Raw genomic sequence first — 24,489 nt, 5'->3', positions numbered from 1 at the left:
ATGTATTTGCTGCCTTCTGATATGTGCAGCTACTACTGCCAGGCATTTTGTAAAAACTCTTGGCGCAGTTGTTATTCCGAATGGCAACACTTTGAATTGGTAATGTATCCCTTGGAATACAAACCTTAGGTACTTTCTGTGTGAAGGATGTATTGGTATATGGAAATATGCATCCTTTAGGTCTAGTGTTGTCATGTAGTCTTGTTTGAGCAGTGGGATTACGTCTTGTAAAGTAACCATGTGAAAGTGGTCTGATTTGATGTAGGTATTTAATGTTCTGAGATCTAGTATAGGTCTCAGACTTTTGTCTTTTTTGGGTATCAGAAAGTACAGTGAGTTATCTCCTGTGTTTAATTGTTGTGTTGGTACTAATTCTATTGCTTCTTTTTGTAGCAATGCCTGAACTTCTAGTCCTAGAAGATCTATATGTTGTTTTGACATACTGTGTGTTTTCGGTGGGACGTTTGGAGGGAATTCGAGAAATTCTATGCAATAACCATGCTGGATAATTGCTAAGACCCAAGTGTCTGTAGTTATTTCCTCCCAATGTGTGTAAAACTTGGTTAGTCTCCCTCCCACAGGTGTTGTGTGTTGGGGATTTGTGACCTTGAAGTCACTGTTTGTTTGGAGGAGTTTTGGGACTTTGGAACTTTCCTCTGTTTCTTTGAAACTGTCCTCCTCTATATTGTCCCCGAAAACCTCCCCGCTGATACTGGCTCTGGTAAGTGGACTTTGTTTGTGAGGTTGTGGCTTCTGTGGTCTGCCCTCGAAACCCCCCTCGAAATTGTGTCTTTCGAAATGTGGCAAGGTTTTGGGGCAAGTGATTGCTTGTGGTCGATGAGTTGCCTCTAGATGTAGATGGCTTTCCTCTTCCCTTGTTACTGTTGCCTCTATAGGAACCTCTAAAATAACCTTGGGTTTATTGAGATGTGAACTTTGTTGGAGTGGAAGACTATTCCTGACATGATGCTCGAAAGCCCCTTGCAAATCCTGTGCGACAAAAAGTACCCCTATGTGTGCTGGCTTGGAGTGCTCCCATAGCTTTGGCAGTTTGATGGTCTATTTATTTTTAAGACCCAAATAAATGCTCTTTATCAAAAGGCATGTTTAAAACTGCCTGTTGGACCTCTGTTTTAAGGCCTGAGTTTCTGAGCCAGGCATGTCGCCTAATCATGACGCTGGTGTTAACACTGCATGCTGCTTTATCAGTAGCATTGAGTGCACATCTAATGAAACTGTTCGAAATTTTTTGTCCCTGCACCGGTGAAGGGGTGGTGGTTAGAGATTGTCCAGGATCTCTGAAAGTCTAAGATTTTCGGTTCTGAAGTCATTTCTGCCTGTGATATTGTCAGTGGCGAAGCTGTGGATGGATGTTTTTTCTTTTTCAGTACCGAAGTTGTCTGCACCGAAGCACCATGCATCTTCGGTCGTGTTGGAGCCTTAGTAGAGGTGCTGTAGGTCGATGCTGAAGATTTTTGTCTGTTTTTCAGTGCAGAGCCGGCAGGCAGGGCATCGTGAGTTTCTCGGCTCCAACCCTGGCTGGATGGCAGTGGCAGACCTTATGATGATGTTTTGGTCAACGGTGAAGTGGTCTTTTTACTCACTGTTTGCGCCGACTGCAACAATTGACTCTCGATGTCAGATTGTACATCAGAGTCTGAGTCTTGAATGTAGAAGGTCTCCTCCTGCTCCAACTCTTCTTGTGCATGCTCGGCGCTGAAGAGGTCCGGTGTGTTACCTGGGAGTTAGAGACGCCATTTCCATCCAACAAGCTCTTTGATTTCGAAGTGTCCTTTTTCATCAAAAGGAATGACACTCTTTGCAGGTCTGCTTGTTGTGGTCGGGAAGAAAAGACACAAATTACACACCAGGTGGTGGTCGGTGTGTGGAAATTTTGAGTGGCACCGAGGGCAAAACTGAAATGGAGTCTGTTCCATTAGGGCTGCATAGTTAGATGCCACATGGAAGATGTAGACCTAAAGAGGGCCCGAGAGGGCTGCGTCTGCCTCGAAGGGCAGAAATTCGATTCTGGATGTGAAATGGAACCCAAAGATAAAGTACGGAAGAATACACAATCAAAACAATACAGTCGATGATAAAAAGACGGAACGAATACCATTTTGGACTGTATCGAGCTCAGAACTTAGAGTGAGAAGAACACATGGGCAAATCCGACAGCAGAGAGAAACAATCTAACAAAGAAATCGATGCCCAGGCGCAGTATTACCGAGAGGATGAGTCACTCGATCCAGTGATTCCAAAAGCTTCTTTGAAGAAAAACAAGTTGTACTACTCCAAACCAAACACTATCTGGCGAGCTTATGCACAGCATGTGTATTCACAGCTATACGTGCCACTGAACATACCCGTATCTACATAGAGGCAGCCATATTTACATCATCTGAGAAGCACATTTATCTTGTGGTGAAGTACTTATCTTTTAAATTTAGTTTCAAAAACTGCAATTAACATACATATATACAACCACATCACTTTTTAAAAAGTTTTTGTAGCAGGCATATGCCCCTGGATAAATGCAAAGGTATGTGTACTAGGGCAGCAATTTTGACGTGGTCTGATATACACATGTATTTTGTGGTGTTATACACATTTTACCCTTAAGTAAATGTATCTTCTATTTTGAGAAAGGCTGAATGGACAAGGACACGTATGCCAACCTAGTCAGTAGCAGTTTGTCAAGTTGGAGTATACGTTTACACTGTAGTGTTGCAAGTGTAGTCGCCATGTGGGGAAGATTAGAAATTGTGTCTAGCAACTTGTCTGTAAATGCTGCATTGCTAGGTTGTGGAATGTAGAGAAGGGGAAGGTAACGTGAAAAGCCTGAGGTCGGGCTGAATCAAAGACAGCCTTACACCCATATAAAATAAACACCCCCAGTTTTGGTAAGATTTGTTGTTTCTTTAAGTATAACAGCTAAGCCACATTCTGTTTTACCTCTGCAATTTTGGGTAACAGTTGGCTATTCTGGTGGGACAGCTTCTTGCAATACCATGATTCAGTTATGAACATTATGAAAAGTGGGTCAGGTTCTGTGTCTATCAATAGGTTAAAAAAAGTGGTACTTACTTTTTTAATTAACAAATCAGTTATCAGTAGGAAGAGTGGATGAAAGATTTGAGTGAATGGTGCTGTATGCTTGTGGAATGAGCAATTGGTGTAGTTGTTGCATGGAGAGTGTGGGGGAAGAGATGGATTTAAATGTGTTATTTATGCTGGTATCCATAAAAGAGTGGATATATGTTGTGAGAGCATTTTGGCAGTGACCTGAGGTGCAAGACTTGTGTGATGGACTGCTGAGTTGTGTATGGTGAGGGAGAAGTGGGTGGCAATGTGTTTAAGTAGATCATCTGTGTAGTGAGAGAGTGGGAAAATACTTTTTTTCAGTGACAGTTGTAGGGTGAGTAGGGGGTGAATGTAACTTATTGGAGGAGGGGAGTGTTGAAAGTGTGGTCACTGGTCGTGAATGACAAAAAGAGGCTGGGAGAGTTGTAAAGCAGTCCAATAGATGGTTGAAGAAAGGGTTCAGTGGGGTGGCAAGGGCAATGCTAGGAGTAGGCAAAGGGTAGTGAAAGGGTTTTGTTCAGAAAGGGTGGGGGTGTGATAAATAAAGTTTGAGTTTTTTTGTTTCATTGTACGTAGGAAAAATATGTATGTGTGTTTTAGTAGAGAATAGTGGTTAGTGTATGAGTGTAATACTAGAAGGGTATGTAGGAAAGCATTATAAATCGGACAAGAGCTTGGTGAGTGTAGAGTGGGTTGACCTCATTTGTTGGTGAAGAGTGGTGTTTGTTGTCAGCTTGTGTGCATGGCTGTGTTTGCAGCTGTTTTGTGGTGTGTGGTTATGATGTGAAAGGGCAGCATCTCTGACCCTCCGCCCTAACCAACTTTAACAAGCCTGAACAGGTAATTTCCCTTGTCCTCTCCGCCCTTAGGTGAGATGCTCTGGGCTTGTAAAAGCTGGTTCATTGGTCACCAATGGTTTTTCAGCTGCATTTGAGAAAGGGTGCACTTTCCCTGTGTGTGCTATGGCACACCTTTAAGAAGGTGCGCCGGGTGAAAACAGGGAAAGTGCATCATATTATAAAGAATGTGCTGCCCTTAAGGCAACTGCAAACTTGCACTGCCCCCATGGCAGCGCATTAAAGAGAAATAAAGAGCAGTTGTTTAAAACCTAGTCAGTGTTTCTCTGTACAGGTGGCAACCCGCCTGCACTTTCAAGCAGGATCAGAGATCCCCTTTGTCGGTAGGTGGACTGAGTGACCATACCCGCCTGTAGGAGGATGCTTTTGGGGGGCTGGGGTGGGTGAGTCTATGGGACCTCCTTTCATTCCATGAGAGGACTGCCCTCAGTGGACGCACTGACAGTTTGCTACCTTTTTGTGGCACACATTCAGTGCACCTCCTAAGGGCATGTTTGCCTCTGTGCCCATGCCAGTAATTCAACCAGGTACAGAGGCAAAGTAGTGCCCCCATGCAAATAACGTAATGTACTCTTATGATAGCGCTGGTGCAACATGTGTGCCAACACTATCCGTATTATAGATGGGACCGCACATGTGTCTGCAGTCCCTACTATAATACTAAAGTGCCATAACAGCACACCAAGGGGGAGGCAAATGCCTGTTGCGCCCCCCAAGGTGCTTTCTGTAATACGGGCACTGGAGGAGGGGTGTGGCCAGCTTTCTAGTCCACAGGCTGTTTCTGACAGAGAAATGGAGGAAGAAGAGGAAAACCGGGTCTAGCAGCATGGACACCTTGGTCAAGGGTGACAATTTACAATTACCACAAGCAGAGCTTGTCACCAGAAATACTGTAATATAGCTCTAAAAATGCACTTTGTTTATAGTCTAAAGAGTACACAGGTTTTGGGCTGATACGATCAACTCGAGTAGTAAGCAGGAGACAGAGAGGAAAAAGCAAGGCAGCAGGGGGGGGAGGGGTAGCAAACAGAGGTAAGCAAAGGCTGTAAAGGGGAAAAACACAACAAAGAGGATCACAGCCAGTAAATGGAGTATTTATTGGAGAGTGATGGGGAGCTGTTTGACATCACACCCTGAGAAGGGTGTAGAGGGAGAGACAAAAATAGGGTGCAGAGCAGAAGATAAAAAGAGGGAAACAGAAGCTGTAAAGGGGGGAAATTAAGGCACATTTACAGACTTTGGGGGAAAACTAAGGCAAATTTACAGACTTTGGCAAGTAAAAAAAGAAAAAAAAAAAAAAAAGATTGCACAGCTAACAAGATCAGAGTCCCAGTGGCCCAGAGAGTATTTACAAGTAATCACAGAGTAACAGATACGGGATAAGTAAGAGAGTTAGTTTCTCTTATCTATTACTCAGGGCAGCTTGGAATGCAGTCTTACCATGCTCATCTAGTATGTTAAGGAGAAAAGTGACAGAAACCTCCAATCCTTGTTTCTACATCCTACTGTACAACAAATACTGGGAGCAGAGAAGAGTGATATTCTGTTATGCTTGTTTTAAAAATTAGATCCAAAAATGTTGCTTTCCCATCAAAGCCAAAAAAGACCAGTATATCGCCATACTTCAGCTACTTGTGGTGTGAGACTGTTAGATGCAAGTTTGAAATATTCACCTCTACACACTAACAATATTTAGGCTACACGCATTAAACATTTAACACTATAAGCCTAAGTAAAACAAAATGAATTGTATAGGGTTTGTTAAGACTAGTGAAGGTAAGGACAAGGTCACTGCAATTCAAGGAACATTTTTCAAATCGAACTTCATTTAAAAAAAATAAAAAAAATTGAACCAAGGTCTACTTCAAACAATTGGAAGAGTGTTGCAGTAAAGAATAATCTAACCAGGCATGCTTGAGCACTGATTAATTCATTTTGTATAACCCAACCATAAAATAAATGGAAAAAGTGATTATACTTAATACTATTTCTGTACCTGAACAGCGATGTACAAACCAGGAACATTGAAGGATTCAAACATAATTTCAGCAGTGTATTCCCTGTTTTCTGGTGTATTTAAAGGCGGCTCAGTCTATGGTATTAAAAGAAAAAATGTTATTAAATAAATATATAATTTTAATTTCCAGTGAGAATTTTTATCAAATGTGTTACATGATATCAATGAAATGTGATACATGTTAATGCTCGAATAAAAAGTCACTGGTTAGGAACAGTTTATGCATAAAGCCCAGCATGGGTGGCATGTTAGAACAGAATGAATAGTGCCCACAACTAATGCATTGACCGTAATAGGGAAAATACAAAAATGTACTTGCTTTTCATGGAAAATTGCAGGGGAATATATGGTGAAGGGCAGAAGCAATATTACAGAGCAAAAAAATGGTAATGAGGCATACAGAAAAGAATGCAAGATGAGTGGCAGCAAGGCTCCTCTTATGACGAACAGGCTTTCGGAAACCAACCCAGTTATCTGAAAACTTAGCCTGACGGACAACGAAGGAAAAGGTATTCAAAGATAGCTAAACTGCTACAATATGCGCCTCTGAGAAAAACATCTGTTCAAACTGTTTCAATCACTTGCTAAGGAACAATAACTAAATCAGTTAGATGTAAAGGTGCCAACACTATCATTCTGAACCACTATCCAAAAGTTAGTTGAATAAAAGGGAAGTAGTACCTACCAGGAGAAAATAATGATCTTCTGGCTCTGCTCTTAAATATTTAAAGATAACCTGTTCCATAAATCTTTCCATCAAGTCCCAATCTTCGACAATACCATGACGGATAGGCCACTGAAAAAATAAAACACAATTACCATTTGAAAGGTTTGCAAAGAAAACAGCGTTTATACCATAGGTTAAAGGGAAATTTAAATTAAAACAACGTATCAGATAAAAACAAACCACTAAAGAGGGCATGAGTAAACTCCTCATTGTTACATGCTACTCTTGATTTTTTTTCTGGTTAGGTTTCAAAATAATTTTTAGAATGTAGAACTTCTACAATGCAGCCAAAAAGACTGCTTGTATTACAATGTATCATTTATTGGAGATTGTGTAAACCTAGGATAAGTAAACCTGGAAACTAAAGCTTCCTATTTGAAGGTGTGACCCTCGTTTAAGACGTATGTTTTTACTTGAATGCCTTCGGTTATTAAGTGTTAAAGTGGGACGGGTAGAACTCAAGAATCCCGCTACCACCTTTACTGTAATATGGCTGGAAATTCTGCAGACCACTTTTTACTAGTTTGAATACATTATACTGTTACATAACCAAGGAAAGTCTGTGCTGTGATGTCATTACCACACAACTGTCAGAACAAAAGTGAACATATAAAAGTGTCATCTACTTTTAAAGCTAACATGCCTAAAATATTTCATATGATGTATTGAAATAATGTATAGTAACAATATGTACTTTTCCCCCATTGTCTGCTTAATTTTATGGTTTAGTTTAAAAACCACACATATATATATATATATATATACATATATATATATATATATAAGTCCCAAAATACTGGACACTTCCAGTCAATTGTATAAAAGTTTTACTGTCACACAGAGTCTTCCTCCCAACGCGTTTCAGCCGTAGCCTTCTTCATGAATTGACTGAAAGTGTCCTGACCTTTCTTGTGGTTACAAGAAATTGTTTGAATATATATGCGTGTGTATATATCTATATAAAAATACATCTATATAAGTACATACACAAGCATATTGCATGTGTGTATTTCACTGAATAAAAGGTTGTTATACATGTTAGTTTTTGATCAGAAAAAAAAAAAAAAGCTCCGACATGCACACATTATGCAGCACAAACCACAATGTACACTATACTTCGCACACCACCATGTTTTTTTTATTTGTAGAAAACCCTTGTTTAAAAAAACATTAGCAAAAGAGTCTGCTGAACATGGCAAAGGGCATGAAAATGTACCACTTCATTAGTCAATTCAACTTTTTATTGCACCAATTTATCTTTGTCCTCCCTGGACAGATCTACTCAAAATTTGGCAATAATCAACTGATAACTTAATCTGCTAAATGTCTAACAAACTTTGTGCAGGTTCGAATGGTGCCAAATTCAGTTAGCAAATAAACATTTTGACCCCTCTCTTTAAATCAAGCCATAATTTTGGGCTGCACAAACTGAGAAAGCCAGGAGTATGCTTAACATGCCAGTCTGCCATATTTCGTGCAGATCTTCCAAGCAATGCAATAGTTATTAGCAAATCAAAAAAATATTTCACCCCCAATAACTTTGCTCTCCATTACTGAATGTGCAAGAAACCTGAAATAACCGCTCTGGGGGTGTTAAATTTTAACTGCCTGCACATTATATGGAGATTAAAAAAGCACAAGTTCTAAGCGAATTACATGTTATTGGCCCACCCCTTTAAGTTTGCTGCCATTTAATGGACTGGCACAAAACTTGAGAAACTTACAGAAAAACGATCCTTCAAAACTTCTGTCAAATTTTGTGCAGGTTTATCAGAAATTGACAATGTTGTTGGCAAATAAACAGTTTTGGTCCGCCCTTTTTAACTAGCCAGCCTTTGGTGGATCTGAACAAATTTGAAAATGTGAGGAGCAGGCTAAAAGTCAATTCTCTGCCAAACTATTGCAGATTTATTAAATAGTGCCAAATTTATTAGTAAATCAAAAATAGTTTGAACCACCCCACTGAGTCTAATGTGGAAAACAAGATTTGGGTGTAACTTGCTAACAGCCTCCTACATCTGATGCAGTTTCAAAACAGATATGAAAACTTCTGAGGAAATGTAAATATTACTGCCCCTCTATCTTTGTTCCACCCCCTAAAACCCACACTTTATGGATTGACACAAATGATTACCTTCCCACAGAAATGGAATCCATTGAGGGTTCAGCCATATTTTGTGCAGATTCACTATACAGCAAATGCATTATTGGCAAATGAGTTTTTGAACCTCCTATTTTTTCCAGACCTCATGACACGCCATAACCCGGTTGATGAAGCTGCATGAATTTGATAATACCAGGAGTGATCTGCAAACGATTTCACAGAATCTTCCCCAATGCCTCGGATTGGTGTGCTAGATGTAGCCTCTTGCAGCTCTCCCTCAGCTACTTTCACCATCACTAAACTCTGCAATCCAAGGGTTTCACACCTTTTCTCATAAATTGCTCTAGACCTCTGGCGAGCAACACAGCTCCTCTGCCCAACTAAGCTCACTAGGACCTATTTCCAGTTTACCACAGCATACAACACCTCACATATACATCTACACCTCTACTCTGGACTACGTGCTAGTCTCAGCACTTTTTCTATGTGCTACATTTACTTGCAACTCCTACTATTTGGGATGCTCTGGTATGCTCTGAAAATGAAGAAATGGTAGACACTGCAAAACAGAGAAATGCTACCTGAAAATATATGCCGTTTGTAGACCTGAGATTAAAATAACCATAAAGCACTTAATACAGGACCATTGGTCTGTTTATATACTAAAGCAACATGACTTTATATTACAGAACTTTAAATAATTGTTTTGTACCTTACAGAAAATCAAAAAGCTGTGTCCAAAAATAAATTGTCTACAAAAATTAATAGTCCTAAAATTAGAAGTATATTAAACTGCTTTTCAACTAACAAAATATACAGTATCACCTAACCTTTCAAGCCCATCCTGTAACTCTCCCAATGCCAATATTTTAAAAACCAATGAAGGAATTTACAGCAAACCAGCAAAGACACACTTTATAAGTAAAGTTCTAACATCATGCGGTTTGGTATAAATCAGTTTAGTAATTCTGCTGTGGGTGAAAGCAACATTTCCTATGAGAGCTAAAATGGGCAAACCTCTTTCTGCCCCTCTGCCTTCCACCCTCTCACCCTTTTTAGGTCACAGCCTACCAGACAGCACAGCTGTACAGTTTGCTAAAGTCCTCTTTTAGACTTTCAGAAAGTTAACCTAGGAATGCATTCCACTCGTTGATTACCACTGACTTGGTGCGTTGGCACTCACTTTCTGGCTTTCAACATACTAGTGTTATTTGCTTTAGGCTCTCCCGGTTCTGTTCGTCCCTCCTTTGCCCTAAAAGGTGTTTTCTGTATCCTTCCACAAACTCACTTTCTGTTAATAGGCATTTAAATCTTTTTCTTTTCTTGTCACATTTGCTGTACATTCAAAGACAGAGGTCAAATGCCAGGGGACATTATCCAAGGGCCCTTATTTTATTTATTTTTTTACTTTTCTTTCTCTGGCTTCAAATTGAGAGGATTTATGTGACAATCTTGTTGGAAACTGGTGGTAGGAAAGAGTATTTTTTCTAGCACATGACAATGTTTAAACAAACTAAGTATTTCAGAATATATCTGAATTATGGGCGTACAAATGAAGCACATTTTGTGTTATTTCTGAAGTGTGTCGGAAACAAGTATTTTAATAAGATCAAAACACATCATTAAACTAAGTGATGCAATTCCCATACATTTTTGTCTGTGCACTGTATAGTTTTATTTGTAAAATTGTCTGTCTGTGCAAATATAAGGGTCATTTCAATTGAAAATGCGCTGCCTGTAGTGGCAGTGGGCTACCACATCAGGAACACTTCACTCTACTCCACGGCACTCTGCACCACTCCACTCTCCACCACTTAACTCTACGCCTCTCTACACGACCTTGTACCACTCTACACAAATTTACTTTACCCTGCTGCACTCCATGCCACTCTACACCATTCCAGTCTAGGGTACACCAATCTACTCCGCACAACTCAACTCTGTGCCACTGCACTCTACTGTAACACTCAACTCTATGCCCCTGCACTTGATGCCAATACACTGAACGCCACTCTTATCTACTCTGCACCACACTTTATGCCACATGTTACTCTACACCATTACACTCTATGCCACTCTACGTCACTGTACTTTACCCTGCTCCACTCTACACCACTCCAGTCTATGCTACACCAATCTACTCTGCACAACTCCACCCTGTGCCACTGTACTCTGCGCCATTGAACTCAATGCCAAAACACACTACGCCAATGCACTTAACTCTGTAACACTCAACTCTATGCCCCTGCATTCTAGGTCAATCCACTGCAAGCCACTCCAATCTACTCTGCACCACTTTACGCCATTACACACTGTGCCACTCCATGCAACTGCACCCTACCCAACTCCACACCACTCTATTCTACTCTTAGCCACTGCACTCTATACCATTTCACTTTATGCCACTTGACTCACCTCTCCACCCTATGCCACTCGAATTTACTCTGCACTCCATGCCACTCGACTCTATGCCTCTGCACTCCTCACCACTCTACTATGCAGCACTATATCTATCTATGCCACTGCATTCTAGGATGGTGCGTCGTACACCGCTGAATTCATAACCATTGCACTCAATACCATGGCACTATATGCCACTGTGCTCTACAACAATACACCAGTCCACTCTACGCCACTCCAGTGTATGCTACTCTACAAGACTCCACACTATGCCACTCCAATGCACAACAATCTCTGCCACTACACTCTACAACACAACTCTATGCCATTCCACTCTATGACACTCCAGGCCACTGTCCTCTATGTCACTAACTTTTAGCCATGCTGAACAGTAGCCACACCAGTGAATAAAATGGATATAACACTTTGGCAAAGCATAGGAAAGACATATTGGCTTTGCCAATGTTTGTTTAACTTGTTTTGTGCACAAAAAATGGAACTGCATACTTTAGAAGTCAAAACCTAAGCGAGTGCCAAATTTGATGCACATCCATCCATGACTACCAAAGTTCTCATGAAATCCGAGAAATGTTTTTCAATGAAAAGTGCAACTCGTGCATAACTACACAGTTGACACTGGCATTACAGATAGTACGCAGACAAGACACTAATCAGATCTGTCCCACACAGCACTGATGTGGACATCTCTGTAGTGAACCTCCCAAAGGAATTCCAGTGAGTCGGTTGCATGTGAGACGTTTGGTCACAGTGTCAGTGGAGATCCCCAACTGGAAATCTGCCACCATATCAAAGTTCTGAAAAAATATACAGGTGGACTGACAGTAGAACTATGTAAGGTGCTCTGCTAGCTGGGTTAACAGGAAGCATATATGGATTTTGGCCTGGGAGAGCAACCAAACACAAGACTTTTGTTTTAATACCAGAAGGTAAAGTGCACTGACACAGCATGCATTCTGCATTAACATATCGGTGGCCTGCTAGATGGCTGATGGTGTGCCCACAGGAGGCAGGACCTTTGCAAGTTTTAATTTTGGGTAGCTTTCAGACAAAACGCATTTTAATAGTGTACTGATGCCTTGAGGAAAAAGGAGCAATGGACTTTCAGCAGAAAAGTAGTCACCAAAGCTAAAATTTTAGTGAAGAAATGGTACTGAACCAAAGATGGCTAGACAATATTACAGTTCTGGGTAACCTTCTCAGCACCATGCAGGATACGTTAGCGTACTTTGACTGAGATGCTCATGCATAAGAGTCGAGGCTGCCCTAAAAATTGGAAGATATAGTGGCATGCCTAAAGTTTTATGAACTTTGAATGCCTAGCTGACATTAGGTCAATCCCTCCTCCAAATCCTACATACAATGCTGGAGTTTTGATCAGATTCATAAGATACAATGACTACGTTATTGGCCTACTGGCCTCTGATATTCTCCACCTGTGAACTGCAAATGCTTTATCTTACAAGCTACTGTTATCATATGTTGTTGTAAACACAAGACAAACAAGGTTTAACAATAAATAATAATATGAGTAAAGTAGGAAACTGTAAACTCAAATTAAGCTGACATGGTTACCAATTTATTCTAAATTACCTTTGTTGCATATGTTGGTTTGTCTATCGCTTCATCGCCAATAAAGAAGTCTAAGTCGTCCACACCTTTCATCAGCCTTCTTTGTGCCTGGTCGCCAACCTTTGCTGACTCCTTAATAGCAATACCTTCAAAAGGCACAAAACGTACAATTACATCAAACAAGTATTAATTGTATCTCACGATTCTGGCACAGTGAACCATTATTGTGTCTGGCTTAAATAATGCCTGATGACTGTGCACGAAATCAGCAACATGGAAGGATAGCCAGAGGTCTAATTTAAAGATGAGATAAGATCACTTCTTTAATTGGAGAGGTCCTCGAATTTAGCTACTAGTAAAAATAAAAAAGCAGACTCTATTGAGGGTTGTTGCACCTGGGCCAGAAAGGCTGTTCATCAGCTGGAAAACTTCTAATTTATTTATTCATTCTTTACACTGTAAACACATCCCTGGGATGCAACAGGGCACTTTCCAACACAACAAAGTACAAAAATGTATAGGCCAAACAGCATGACTGTAGAGTAAGACAGTGATGAGGACTATCATACTGAAAAGGAAATATTTTACAATTATTTAACATCTGAGATAATAAATGAGCCAAAGTGACTAATAGCTAAAGAGGAGTGGAATTCCAAATCTGCAGCACATATTTTTCTGCGTAAAACAGATTTTGTTTCCCAGCAGATGCTTCAAACATGTTGGAAACAGTAAATAGTCTACTTCTGCCTGAACTTTCCAAAAGAGTGAAAGTGAGCAGAAATATTGGAAAGGTCAATAGAATTATAGGGGCCAAGGAAGTAGAGCAACAGTTGCATCTGATTATATAAACTAGAAAACTAAGTACCACCAAATTATAGGCTGGACTTAAGAGTGGACATTCGAATATTAATCCTCTGAACTGACGCCAACCAGTTCAAGCTACTCAGTCAACCAGAGACTCCTAGAAATGTAGTAGGGACTTGTGGGTCAGTAGGTGTACACATATTCAAACAGGTGTCTGAGGAAAAACCTATAAAGGTGTAGAAACCCTGTCATTAGTTTTAAGATTAGCTACTGACAGTTCTGTGCAAGTGTTAGATCAGTGAACAAGAGCGACAACACCTTGACCCAAGGACTTACAAATGTAGCTGAGAGGAGAAGTAAACAAGCAGGACAGTGATCCAACATCTTTAAAATAGCCCTCTTTCTAAACTTCCAGGGATGTTCTAGAGACATGCCACTTGTACAATCTTATGTAATTTTCACATCATTTTTTACTTTTGTATAAGAAACTTCATTGATTTAATTTCACCTTTGTTTCAGGATTTCTGTCTTGTACACTGACCTGTATGGGGGCTAGTGAATGAGGTCTGGATGCAGCAGGGGCATTCCACATAAGCATTCAGTGCTTTGGTGAGTGTGAGATCAGAACCAATCATGAAAGTAAATATTTACCATCTTTAGCATGTCAGACTGATGACAATCAGTGGGGTTTACAATTAATATACTATGCAGGTCTATCCTGAAGTGACAGAAGCCCAACTTCTGGGGACTTAGTTTAACAACCAACTGGAGAATATTATATCCTGCTCTACCAGGAGCAACAAAGGCTAAACCTTGGGAGATTAGCTGAAGCCCAATGAGAAGCCCATGAGAGAGGGAGTCATCAGTGATTCTATGGAAGAATCACATTTAAGTTACCGAACAGAAGAAAGTAGTTAGCACTGTTGGTCAATGAAGGAAGAAGGTGTGGGGGTGAAACAGACAGGGGTCCTGGCACTAGCAATAATCCTTTTGTACATCTAAACACAGAGGATGTTAAAAGACTATGCTCAAACCTTCCAACCCTTAGGTAAGGTAGATCCTCTGATGAGAACACGATCCAGCACACAATAGAAAAAAGTGAATGTACCATTTGTTAAGGGTCCCTGTATTGTCAGTTGGGCAAGTTCAGAAGCCACAGCAGGCCAAACACTCTGTCTTTGAAACATCTTCTTTGGTTTCATACCATTGGAAGAGGGAGCATTCCCAAAACAAAACCAATAGATACAGAAACAGACAGAATTACTACTTTATTCTCTGAAGTGACTTTAAAGTAGGTTTGCAAAAACTTTTTAAGACCAGACTTTAGTTTTAGTCTCACGGTTTTAAGGCAACACAAAAATTATCTTTTAGAATACTGTGGGCCATAAGAGAAGAATTAAATTAGACTAACAGTGTCTACAACTTAGACTAAGCATTTATAGCTCCTAAGAAACGTTTTGGTTGACTCTCTGCTTAGCGTTTATTTTGGTAAGTAAGGCTGATGTCGATTTTTTTATCCTATATGACTAATTTATTATGCCGTCTATTCTATTGTCTATCAATGGAGATCCCACAATGTGAACAGAATGGTTACCTACTTTTAGTCCTGGTTTTGCATCATAGGCGTCTTCACTGACGTTTAACAAAGCACTTCACTCTTTGGCTTTCTATTTTGGTAACAGGGATAAAAATTGCCTTCAGAAGAGACCCAGCCTAGAAGTTTGCACCGCTCTGTAACTTTGATATACACTTTTCTAAGTTTGTTATTGCAGATCCCTGTCTATTTTGCAAAACTGTGCAGAAATACAGTAGACTGGAATAAGACTCATAGTGAACATCAGTGACTTGTTTGAAGCATTGCAACCATCATTACTTATTTTTTCACAGTGGAATCCTTGAATAAGAAATATCAAAGTGGTTTTCTGCTGTGCCAGTTAGACAACAAGATAAATGAAACTAGTGAACATTTTTTTCAGAAAAGCCACAGACAAAAAAGAAATACCCCTTTAGAAAACAAATGGTAAACACTTAGTGTTCCCCAAAACAGCCCTAGAAAGACGAATCACAGAAAGAACAGTAGCAATAGTAAAATGAAGACTATGCCAAAGCAAAGACGCCACTTCAGATAGAAGCGCAAAGGTTGAGAGGGTACACCTTGAAACAAAACACGTACCGCCAACTAGACGTCAATGTGCTGAAAGCTTTGTCCCGCTACCACCATGAAAATCTGAATGAACACACCTCCAACCCAGAAGAGAACAGGCACAGCTGCTTGCCTTTCTTGGAGTTGAACAAAGCACTTTCAAACAAACTTGTTTTCTCAAGCGAATAGACCTGCCTTCAATTACACCCAGACAAGCTACCACCAATTTGCTTAGGCGAGGGGGCTAAATGCCTGCTACGTGGCAAAGAGGGACAAGGGGTGCATACAAGGATGGACAGCATGCATGGGTAGTTGAGGTAATGTGGAAGGGTCTGTAGCTCTGTAATCCTAATAGTGGCATCCTGCCATTAAAGATCATACAGAATGCCATTATTCTTTATACTCACAGCAAAATAGGATTATGAGCATTTTTGTGATAATGATACACTGACTGAGTTTCTAGTTCAAGCGAGGAAGGTTTCAATTAACCCAATACCTCATAAATGAACTGAAATACTCCGTGGACTACCTGAAGGTTATCAAATTCAACATTCATTACTATTAATTTGCTGTTTAGAAAATGAGCTGCTTTTATATCGTCAATAAGCAAGCTATTCGGTTATATCTATCGGTTCTTTTAAAAACCTAAAGCAATTTAACTTCCTAATGGTTTATTTTTAGCATGCTGCACATGTCCATGATTAATTCAATCTGTTCACAACAGTGCCATGGCTACGCTTCTATCATATAAAAGACTGTTTGAATTAGAATACTGTAATAAAAGAAGAAAGAAGATAGGTGCAAAAGGGCGAAAAGAGAACAAGTTTCCAAAACACTTTACGTTCAGGGTCTTCAAGTAACTCTTTAATGCAGCAGTCATCCTGTGCCCTAACTGTTGAAGAACCAATTGGCAGCACTTTCAGTCATGTTGGCAATTAATCTGTAACCCCCATCTACAAAATCGCCTCCCATTCTAGGTCTGCACTTGGAACTAATGTGGGTCATGGTCAGTGTTCACCTTGAGTTCCTAGCAGCAGACAACTTAAATACCTTTAATGCTGCCACAGTCACAGATGTAACTAAATCAATTTCTTACCATGTGTGGGAAATAGGCCAATAAAAGAGTCATGCTATTGTTGAGTTCTTATCAGCAGATTCTGGGACTTTAGATCAGGAGAGCAGATATGCCATTCGGGCCATTCACCCTAACACAACTATAGGAAGTAGTTGCATGCATTATATTGGCCTTTTGCATTTTAGATTAATGTCTCTCTTGGTTGTGCTCCCTTAGGAACTATGCATAAATACTGTAAATCCAAGGATGATTACCAGCTACTTGTGAAGTACCCTGTTCGTGAACAGCTTATGGTGTCACTCATGCATCTCAGGAACACCAAGATCGAGTTTTCTTCCCCTGTATTCAGTATATAATCAATCAATGGAAGGTTCCAGAAAGGTGTTAAAAATGCCAACAATAACCATAGCAGCTTCCTTGTGTTGGATGTGGCACATGCAAGTGAACTAAAGGATCAAGACAGTGTAGCTTTACCAAGTCTGTCATTGGTTTCATGCCTCAGTTATGAACATTAGAACTAATAATCGGTTCCAGCTTTTAAAGGTAAGTAACAATTGTTGAATGTCTTGGTGGTTGGTTGTTATTTCTTAAACGCTACAATTTAAACTAATATGGAACCATATATCAGGGCCCCTTCCCAAATTCATCCCCCCACCACAATGACCTACCTCTATCACCCTTTACTGCATGGATGCTGAACACAATACATCATATGTTATGAATAGTAGTCAAGGTTACTTGAAACAGAGAAATTTGCTACAAAACTGCACAAATCTGACACTCTGGTTTTCTGCAGAAGACCAGCAATAGTCCAGCTTCAAAGTTGAAGATCAATAGTCACAGTTATACTCTCTTCCTACCTTTGGAAGTATGGGTACTTACTATAGCAAATATGTCCGAAGGGGGGACTGTGTAGAGCACTGTACATCACCATGTGGGATACCTTTGATTGTGCAACTGAGGCTTTGTGTGACAACTGTGCAGTCCAGTTAGGAGAGCAGTGATCTTCAAAGAAGGAAATGGACCACCCAGTCTCCATCATCATTTATGGCATGTCCATCTAGAGCTGGCAAAACATTCAAAGAAAAACTGCATGTTCCTTGAGTTAATTATTGTGCTGCTTGCTGGACATCTAGAGTCAGATCTGGGGTTGGTTCGGAATGCAACAGGATACTGTAAATTCTTCAGCAAAAAGGGATTCTTCAAGAAGCATCTTGCTGACTTCCAATCCAAGATACAAAAGCTTCCATTTGTGAGCCCACACAATTTTACAGTGTGCCCTATAGACTCACCATAGTCTGGGTTGCCCACTTTAGGATAAGTAACACATTGAGACTTGAACAGGTGAAGCAGGTTTCCCTGTCAATATGTCATGTGGGCTTCTCGATATATACTTTGGGACAATATCTAGCTTTAGTTCCTCATAGGCACCCCAAGATTTGCCAGTTGCAATGTAATGAAGCCCCATAGTTGATCACCTGGGCAGGGAAAAATGTTTGTGCACTGAGAATTAGCTTTTGGGCTAATCAAAGTAATTCTCCAGGGACTGGTGTTGCTAGGTGGTCCATTGGCTGGGTACTGATAATACTGCCCTTGATGGTAATCTCTGTAGGGTGGGTTGCCCCGTTGATGGAGTCAGTTTGCAAATTCTAGTGGTAATCATCCATAGGCTTCTCCTTCACACTTCCTGTTGTCGGTTGGGTGCTGAAAGGAGGGCTAAGATGGTGTCAAGTAAAGGTTTATCAGAAGCAACAGAATAAGGGTGGTCTAGCAAAAACATTTTTCCCACATTTTGGTTGCTTTGGGATTTTACATCAGTAAATAAGGAATAGCAGCATGGAGTTTGCAGGGCAATCCATTGGAGGAAGTCTTGTCTAGCCATGAATTCAGTTAGCAAAATGTCCACATCTATTTGTTGCAAATTAAGTTAAAACTGTCTCCCATTAGCTGGACCCCAACGATTTGCCTCTGTGGCTTCCAAGATATTCGTAATTATGATTGCTGGCTCTAATGCCTCTGGTCTGCTGCTATCCATGTTTACAACCTGCGTCCTTTTTATTTTCCTGATGAATGATCCAACGTTGACAAGATTGAGGCATGTGCACCAACGTTATTGACGGCTCTTATGTTGACTAGCAATAGTTTCTACCTTAGTTGGTAAAAAAGTCTAATCACTTTGAATCTTAGATGCTGGGAGAAGCTGTTAGGCAAGCTGGACAAGCATTTCAGGTCAGTCTCCATAACTAATTGATGCTGGTCTAGTGATTATGCAATTATTCCCAGCTGTAGGAAGGCATGCTTTCTGATTATGAGACATTATGGGCAGGAAGCCAGAATGACGAGTGTTTGCAATACAGTCCATAGCAACAAGTACGGGAAAAAACAACGGATCGTCGTCCGTGCCATGGTCACTAGAAAAACTGTGTAGATACATGGAGCCCATGGTCAGTGTGGTTGCAAGAGACAGTCACCACTGCAAGATATGCAGAGATCACTGGATTTTGAATCATGCCTTCAAAGTCTTATAACGTACATAGAACCAGGTCAGCAATTGACCGATCAGTCAAGCCCCGAAGGGAACTAAAGTTGAATATGTCACAACTGTCATCACAGCCATACAGAGTGTGAGCTACTGTTATGTTCTAAAGTCGAAAGAGTCCCACTTGGTGCAAAACAGATGTAATACTTGTGCTTAATGCAGTGCCTTCTTTTTTTGCGAGGAGCTGTGGATTTCTCAGATGCTCCAGGAGTGGCATACGCTGGCTGGTTTGCTGATGGACTGCTCGCCGCTGCTGTTTGGCTCAATTGAAGTAGATCAATGACCTAGAAGACGACCAATGCTAGAGATTGCAGGTCTGCGGCAGAGTATCTTGTAGGCCTTAGAAGAACTGCCTGAAGATAGAAGACCTGTCTATTTTGATTTACTTTGATTACCCTTGTTGCTAGTACAAGGAGGAACAAACAGAGTTGCATCCTTCTTGGAGCAGGTGAAAGTAATTGCTCTAGTGGCTATGGGTGGCAGCCTTTCTGTTAAACTGATAGAACCAACTTGCCACTTAGTTGTAGATTAGAGGCTGCCTCAAGCAGATTTCCAGGGGTTAATAACTAAGATCAAGGCTGGGTAGATAGTACAAGTTCCAGGCATGAGAAACTGCAGATTGCTGTATTTTGCAAGAAAACAGCATTTTTAAATGTAAAAATGATTAAAAAAACATTACAAGCCTCTGCTTAATTCTGATGCCCAGCTGCAGCCCTCCCCCCATTTCGTTGAGTGGCCAGGTAACTCCAGTTTGCTCCTGTATAGATTTGCTGTTTGTGTTTAATCTCTGGATTTGCTGCATCTGGGCTACATGCGATTCTGAAGTTGGGAATTTAGCGGCCACTGAATGTAGTTAATGGAATAGTGGTTGCACAATAAGTTAAGCTACTGGCTTGCTGAGCCCCCCCCAAGCCCTGCCCCACCACTAACATATCCAGCCACCCAAACAGGGGTGCAGGCATAGTGACGAGGGTCAGTCTGGTGGCACACAGGAATAACACATCCACAATCAGCCAAAGTCTTGTAAAGCTCAAAATGGAGAGTTGAAAATCAAAATGTGTATTCAATGACTCATTAGTTCACAGAGGCAACTAAGCTGGCAGAGGAAGGCAAGTACAGGGGTGCAGGGAGTAATGTCCTACTGGTAGTACCATTATCTGTTTAATCGTATCTCCTCCTAGATGCGCCCTCAAGGCTTCACGCCTCAATTGATTGAGAAAGAGGGCGAGCACAAGCACAGCAAAAATGTATGAGCTCAAAAAGAAAACTCCCGCCTCCGGAATCAAGTTATGCTGTGTAACACTCTGTAGTGCCACAGCAAATCTATATGGTAACGTAAAATGAAGGTGCCACCTTTGAAAAGTTATGACTTAAATGAGAAAACATAATGAAACAATGTTGGGCTAATATGTATGTTCCATACTTCTCTCAAGCTTCAAAAGTTACACACAAGAGGAAGCCTAATGTGTTTGCAATGTGCTTATTATGACGAGACACCTTATAGCTAAAGCATTTTGTTGTATAAATCATGTTCTCAGAGGGTTTGTGGGAGGGAAGAGTAAACTATATTTGAACAGAAATGATGAGATATGAAGCTTGTTATGCAGGCTCAGAGAGTCAACAGAGTTTTATAAAAAATAAAATCATGGGTGTACGTCCTGGGCACAGAGAGCCTTTACAGTTTGTCTCTGATGTAGCAGGATATAAGTGTCATCCTTTTGTTTCCTTGAGAAGAGAGCAAATCAGACAGTCTGGCCAATACAGGCCCCTTCAGAACTCTGTCATTCTTCTACCAGAATAGAAGAAAGATTATCCCACTAGTGAGGTGGATTCTACAGGTCTCTTTGAGGGGCAAGGAAGGATTGTAGATTAATTTACCTAAGAAGTATTACCTTTGTTAAAAAGAATAAACTACTATGGCAGTGAAGCATCTTTGGCTCCTGAAGTGGGTAGTAGTATAGGCCTGCTAAATTACATTCCGTCAAGCACTACAGCAGATTCAAAATGGGATATTCAGGAACAAGGGAAGGCTCTTTATAAATACTCATATGATTTGCTTTTTTACTCCACCCTATGAAATTGCTTACCTCATTCAGAACTTTAAATACGTGAGGACATCCAACCAAAAAAAGGGAATAATCAAACTGGGATTTCACTAGGATAATACATTAGCTCCTTGTAATGTATTTTAGAATATATTAAGTGCTTCATACCGCTAATGTGACAGCAAAGCATGCAGATTTTGATCTGGCAAATGACTGTGCTTTCTAAATGCATGGTTGATAGGCTGTTGGATGTTGTTTGGACTACTGCGGATGTACTTTGTGAAGCAGATTGAAAAGGGGATGCTGAGGCAAGCACCTCTACAAAGACAGGTGTTGCAGAGGGTTAGTTAGAATAAATGCATACCTACTTTTTGTCATCTGTAGCTTACGATTACCAGGATGCTGACAAGAACTCAGCTAATTACTGGGTGCCCCCTGCAGATCTTGTTATATTAAAACATGCTAAAGGAAGACACTCCGGTTTTTAACAAATTGCTGCTGCCTAAACAATGCAACAGCAGCTGGGCGCCTAGACTTCTGGTATCATATAGAACTTCCAGGGAAAAGCTGAGGCAATGATCATGTCACAAGAGAATTCTGAAAAGCAATGATTTATCTTCAGTAAAGCTATTCCTGATAGAGCCTTTACCTAACTGTAGATTCCTCACTTTAGAATATTCCCTAGGCACCTTACTGGATCCAGAGATTTCTGCGTGCTGCTAGGTGGCACAGTACTGCCCAGGAAGTGACTGAGAAGAGCCACATTTAAGTACGACCCATGGACGAGGAGGTCAGTTTCTTAACTTTTCTCTTTCTGTGTCCTCTCCATAGAGCATGAAAAATTGTTGATCAAAGTATCCTGGGCACTAATTTGGGACTTTTTTTTTTTTTTTACATTTTAGAAAGTCTCCACTCCACATAGCATGGAGGGTTCGAGGACAGTGAGAAATCTGCGATTAGAGCATCCACAAGAGTGAGCATTATCGAGGGTAAGCAATTTGTTCTTCTGATGGGCAATTCTACTCACAGATTATTCACCTTAGAGCAGACAGCAAAGCAGTACCTTCCCAAGGTGGAGGTTCTGTAGAGTGTACTCGGACTTGCATAATCGAGTAGGCAAACAATAATCCCCGCTAGACCTCGCTGTCAAGGAAGTACTGCTTTTGAGCATATGTTCCAGCACCTAAGTCGCAGCCTGGAAGATGTAAAGAACAGGCACTCTAGCAGCTTCAGCCCTAGTGAAATGGGTTCCACGACCTTTTAGGGGTTGCTTCTTGGCCAGTACATAGCAGATCCTAATGCAGAGGACCATCCACCTTGACAAGGTCTCCTTCTGCACAGCCTTCGAGAGGATGGAGGGGGAGGAAGGAACACTGGTAGAAATATAGACTGTCCAACAGGGGAGTCGCAACTTTAGGCAAGAAGCCAGCCTGAGTACTCAGCACCAATTTATCTGGGAAAAATGTGGATTAGGGTGATTACATTTAAATTGATTGCAGTTTACTCACGCAATTAGCTGACATAATCCCAATGAGGAAGACAGCCTTCAAGGTCAGGAAATACAGCAAGCAGCCCATGGAATGTATAGAAGGGAGCACATATAAGAAATGTCAAGACAAAATTAAGGTCCCACTCTGGTATCACAAACACCGTGGGAGGTAAACTGTATAAAACCTTTAAAGAACCACATGACAACAGGTGATATGCACAAGGAAGGTTGACTTGGCAAAAGTAGGAAGGCCGAAAGTGCAGACAAACTTTTATAGTGCCAATGCAAGATCTTACTGGGCTCAAAACAACACAAATAAAAAGGAGAATTAACAGCTTCACATGTGAGGGATCTGTATGTCAGGCACCGCACCATGTTACAAATTTGTTCCCTTGCACGGCATAAATTGGTTTTGCAAGGAGTCTAGCGATGAGGATGACATCCACCACTTCAGGTGGCAAAACAAACATTAAATTGCTGCTGCTCAACCTCCAACCCTGGAGGGGTTGGTTTAGTGTTCAGCGCACCGCGCTCTCTGGCCAAAAGGTCCTCCCAAAGTGGCAGCCTTATCAAAGGACAAATGCTCATGCTGTGGTGGTCTTGGCACTACACTCTCCTGGCCCAATCTGGTGGAAGAGACACTGTGCCACCTCAGAATGTAGAGGTCACTCGTGGTCTGCCACATGACGTCTGATTAGTCAGTCTACCCTAGCACTCAGGGCCCCCACACCCCAACCCAGAATTGATTTGCTACTGCAAAGACGACCTGATAATGCAACCATCTGTGCAAGGCTGCAGCACGGAACCCCAAGACTCCAGTCTGACCCGCTTGTTGCAGTACCAGATGGCAATGGTGTTGACCACGATAAAGTGCACCTGCCACCCCTTGATGGAAGGCCTTCAGAGACAGACAAATGACCTGCAGTTGAAGATTGATATGGTGCCTGCCTTCCACTGGAGACCAGTCTTCTGATCTCCACCGCACCCAGGTGACCCTACCACAACCCAGAAGTAATGTGCCCATCATCACTGTCTGCTGTAGGGGAGGAGGTGAGAATGGAAAGCAACGGGACAAAGAAGTTGAACAGCCACTGTAAGTCTTATGCACCCTCCTCCTTGATGTGGTTGACGTCAGAAAGGTGGCTATGCTGCTGGGCCGATTGGGACTTCAATTCCATGGTAGGAACTGCATGTATCACCTAACTATGATTGACAATGAGGATTTCTGACGCTAAGGACCAAGAAGCCTCAGAACTACCCCCACATGGATCGAGCCCAAAATATCAGGATCATAAACCAAAGGTCCTTGGCTCATTGCTAATAAGGGAAAGCCCTGAACTCCATCATATCCATGACTGCCCCAGAGAAAAGGAGACTAAGAAGAATTTGTTAGGATTTTGGTTTTGATGATTCTGAAACAAAATAGTGTCAGTGTTCATGACTGACTGGGGCAAGCTCGCTTTCAGCAGTCAGTCATCAAGGTACGGGAATACAGCAATATCCATCCTCCAAAGATCACTTCAATGAACACCAGAGGTGCGCTACTGAGGCCTAAGGACAGTACAGTAAACTGAAAATGGTCAGACCCAACTTGAACTGCAGGTAACACCTGTGG

General features: G+C 41.2%; 1 protein-coding gene across 1 annotated transcript in view; it reads right to left on the bottom strand.

Moving 5' to 3' along the window:
• The window catches only part of ACTR3 (actin related protein 3), a 220,709-nt gene that overhangs the window by 129,818 nt on the left and 66,402 nt on the right, over window positions 1–24,489 (bottom strand). Inside the window, exons 3-5 of the mRNA XM_069224689.1 lie at window positions 12,801–12,925; window positions 6,644–6,754; window positions 5,938–6,033 (exon numbers count right to left, since the gene is read on the bottom strand). Coding sequence (XP_069080790.1) covers window positions 5,938–6,033; window positions 6,644–6,754; window positions 12,801–12,925 — 332 coding nt within the window. The remainder of the gene's footprint in view (window positions 1–5,937; window positions 6,034–6,643; window positions 6,755–12,800; window positions 12,926–24,489) is intronic.

Source organism: Pleurodeles waltl, chromosome 3_1 (assembly GCF_031143425.1).
Source record: "Pleurodeles waltl isolate 20211129_DDA chromosome 3_1, aPleWal1.hap1.20221129, whole genome shotgun sequence".
In the NCBI taxonomy this organism is placed as follows: Eukaryota; Metazoa; Chordata; class Amphibia; order Caudata; family Salamandridae; genus Pleurodeles; species Pleurodeles waltl.
The sequence above is the reverse complement of the archived record's forward strand: the minus strand, read 5'-3'. Positions and strand labels throughout refer to the sequence as shown.